The sequence below is a fragment of the Colobus angolensis genome, unplaced genomic scaffold (assembly GCF_000951035.1).
Source record: "Colobus angolensis palliatus isolate OR3802 unplaced genomic scaffold, Cang.pa_1.0 Scaffold55, whole genome shotgun sequence".
NCBI classification, from domain to species: Eukaryota; Metazoa; Chordata; class Mammalia; order Primates; family Cercopithecidae; genus Colobus; species Colobus angolensis.
The window spans coordinates 570,439-573,098 of record NW_012119043.1 but is presented as its reverse complement, the minus strand read 5'-3'; the positions used below and the strand labels follow the sequence as shown (position 1 = coordinate 573,098).

General features: G+C 61.8%; 1 protein-coding gene across 1 annotated transcript in view; it reads left to right on the top strand.

Annotated features, from left to right (window-relative positions):
* LOC105525628 (mitochondrial import inner membrane translocase subunit TIM16) overlaps positions 1 to 2,660 on the top strand; it is an 83,682-nt gene that overhangs the window by 52,704 nt on the left and 28,318 nt on the right. Inside the window, exons 10-14 of the mRNA XM_011961314.1 lie at positions 1,000 to 1,054; positions 1,487 to 1,544; positions 1,630 to 1,775; positions 1,859 to 1,951; positions 2,138 to 2,275. Of these exons, the coding sequence (XP_011816704.1) occupies positions 1,000 to 1,054; positions 1,487 to 1,544; positions 1,630 to 1,775; positions 1,859 to 1,951; positions 2,138 to 2,275 (490 nt within the window). The remainder of the gene's footprint in view (positions 1 to 999; positions 1,055 to 1,486; positions 1,545 to 1,629; positions 1,776 to 1,858; positions 1,952 to 2,137; positions 2,276 to 2,660) is intronic.

The following is a 2,660-nucleotide window of genomic DNA, read 5'->3' as shown; positions in this document are numbered from 1 at the left end:
AAAAAAAAAAAAAAAAAAAAAAAAAGCAAAGATCAGGAGCGAGAAACACAGGAAGGCATCTGTCAGAGTCCTTCCAGGCCCCCACTCCCCTCAAAAGGCCCTGGAGTCGGAAGGCAGCTCTCACAGGGCTGAGGGGCTGTGCAGGGGTCTCTGAAGGGCCCCGGGAGGGAGGCATAAAGCCCCGGCCAGTGACAGGCAGTTGGCCAAAGCTGAGCTGGACATAGAGTGGCAGGGGCTCTGGGGGCTTCCAGCCTGCCCACTCTATTCCCAGCTGCCACCCCGTCCTGCTCCTGCCTCGAGACCAGAGAAGGCCTGGGAGCATCCTGCCGGCAGGATCGGCCGGGGTGGCAGGCCTGGGGTGGTCAGGGAAGCCCAGTGGCTGAAGGAGCCCCTTCTCCCGGGCACCTGGCTCAGATTTAGACACAGGAACTTTAATTCAGCTTGGAGGGGTCTCTGAGCTTCCAAGATATCATCGAGACCCAGGAAACGTGGGGTAACTGAGTAGAGGGCCCCAAACCTTAGTGCAGATTCGGAACTGCAGGGCTGTCTGCACTGCTCCTGGATGCTGCCTGTCTACAGGCAGTGCCGAGTGGGGACAGGGGTCTCCTTGCCTCTGGCATCACCTCTCCACCTTCCCTGGCAATACTGGCCTGATGTCTGGGCTGTTGGAGGTGGGAGGGGGACAGAATGCATGTGGGGTCTTCTTGGAGGAAGAGCTGGGGCTGAGATCAGGCCCAAGTTCCCCTGTGCCCACTCCAGTCCTGGAGTGACGCAGGTGTGCAGGTGGAGGGCCAGGGAGGAGCAGCTGGGGTGTGGGCGTGTGTTGGGCATGTGGGAAGCTCAGGGCGAGGAGGGGGTTCCTGGGGACCAGGCTGAACATGGCTGGATGGCCAAGTGGCTCCCAGTCGCTGTGGTGCCTGTCCTGGGCTCCTACATGGGGTCACGAGGCTGGCAGCCCTCCCACTGCCCCGACCAACCCTCCTGCCTTCTCTTCCCCAGGTGTCTCATGCCTCTGCTGGACCCTGACTCCGGGCTCCTGGTCCTGGCAGGAAAGGTGAGTGAGAAGCTGGGGCTCCTACCCACATCCACACCCTGGAGTCCAGCCCCTGGCCTTCCCCGAGAGAGAGGAGGACCTGGAACAGGGCCTCTGTGTGTTCCCCTGTGCAGCCGAGGTGACTGTAGCTATCCTAGAACGCTGGCCTTCCTGAGAACAAGGCCGAGAATAGAGCAGTGTCAGCACACAGTCAGCACTCCATAAATACTGACGTACACCCCCGGTGCTCACTCCATGTGCAACGAGGCTGGGCAAGGGAGGCAGAGTCGGCCTAGGGCTCAGCTCAGCGCCCAGCATGTGGGAGAGCCCCATCTCCAGCCACCGTGATTCTGTGGCTCAGGTCCTTGGGGACCTGTGGAGGAGCTGGTGCTAGCCCCGGGCCCTCCCCAGGGGTACAGTTAGCAAACGAGGCTCAGTTCAGACTCATTTCAGGGCGAGAGGCAGCTGTACTGTTACGAGGTGGTCCCGCAGCAGCCGGCGCTGAGCCCAGGTAAACCTTGCTTCCTCGCCCCCTCTCCCCTACCCTCCACTCCCCCACCCATCCTGCCCGTTCCCCTGCCTGGTGTCCTCAACAGTGACCCAGTGTGTCCTGGAGAGCATGCTGCGGGGGGCCGCCCTTGTGCCCCGGCAGGTGCTAGCTGTCATGAGCTGCGAGGTACTCCGTGTCCTGCAGCTGGGCGACACAGCCATCGTGCCCATCGGCTACCACGTGCCCCGCAAGGTGAGGGGGACCTGCGCGAGGGGCTGCGGGGGCTGGGGAGTTGGGGGGCTTGGGCCTCACCCGCTGCCTGCTTGTCTCACCAGTCTGTGGAGTTCCACGAGGACCTGTTCCCGGACACTGCCGGCTGTGTGCCTGCCACCGACCCCCACAGCTGGTGGGCTGGGGACAACCAGCAGGTAGGACCAGGGCCTGGATCACCTCTCCTGGCCTCCCCGAGCTCCAGGAAGCCCCCTGTGTGGCTGTGTGCCAACTCAGTCTGGCCTGCTGGGTGCCCCCCATCCCTACCTAGTCGACCCTCCCATGGGGGCCTTCCTGACCGGGCAGCCCATGCCCCTACCACCCCACTGCTGGCCTCCATGCAGGTGCAGAAGGTCAGCCTCAACCCTGCCTGCCGGCCCCACCCCAGCTTCACTTCCCGTCTGGTGCCCTCTATGGAGCCCCTCCCTGACACAGCCCAGCCTGCAGTGATGGAGACACCTGCGGGTGATGTAGACGCAAGTGTAAGTACCAGGGCCGCCCCCATCCTCCCTCAGCGACACCGCAGTGGCTGCCCTGAGTGTTCACTGGCCCAACGGCCTTTTTTTTTTTGAGACAGAGTCTGACTCTGTCACCCAAGCTAGAGTGCAGTGGCACGATCTCGGCTTACTGCAGCCTGCTTTTCCTGGGTTCAAGTGATTCTCCTGCCTCAGCCTCCTGAGTAGCTGGGATTACAGGCATGGGCCACCATGCCTGACTATATTTTATTTTATTTTTTGAGACGGAGTTTCGCTCTTATTGCCCAGGCTGGAGTGCAATGGCGCAATCTCGGCTCACTACAACCTCTGCCTCCCAGGTTCAAGTGATTCTCCTGCCTCAGCCTCCCAAGTAGCTGGGATTACAGGCATG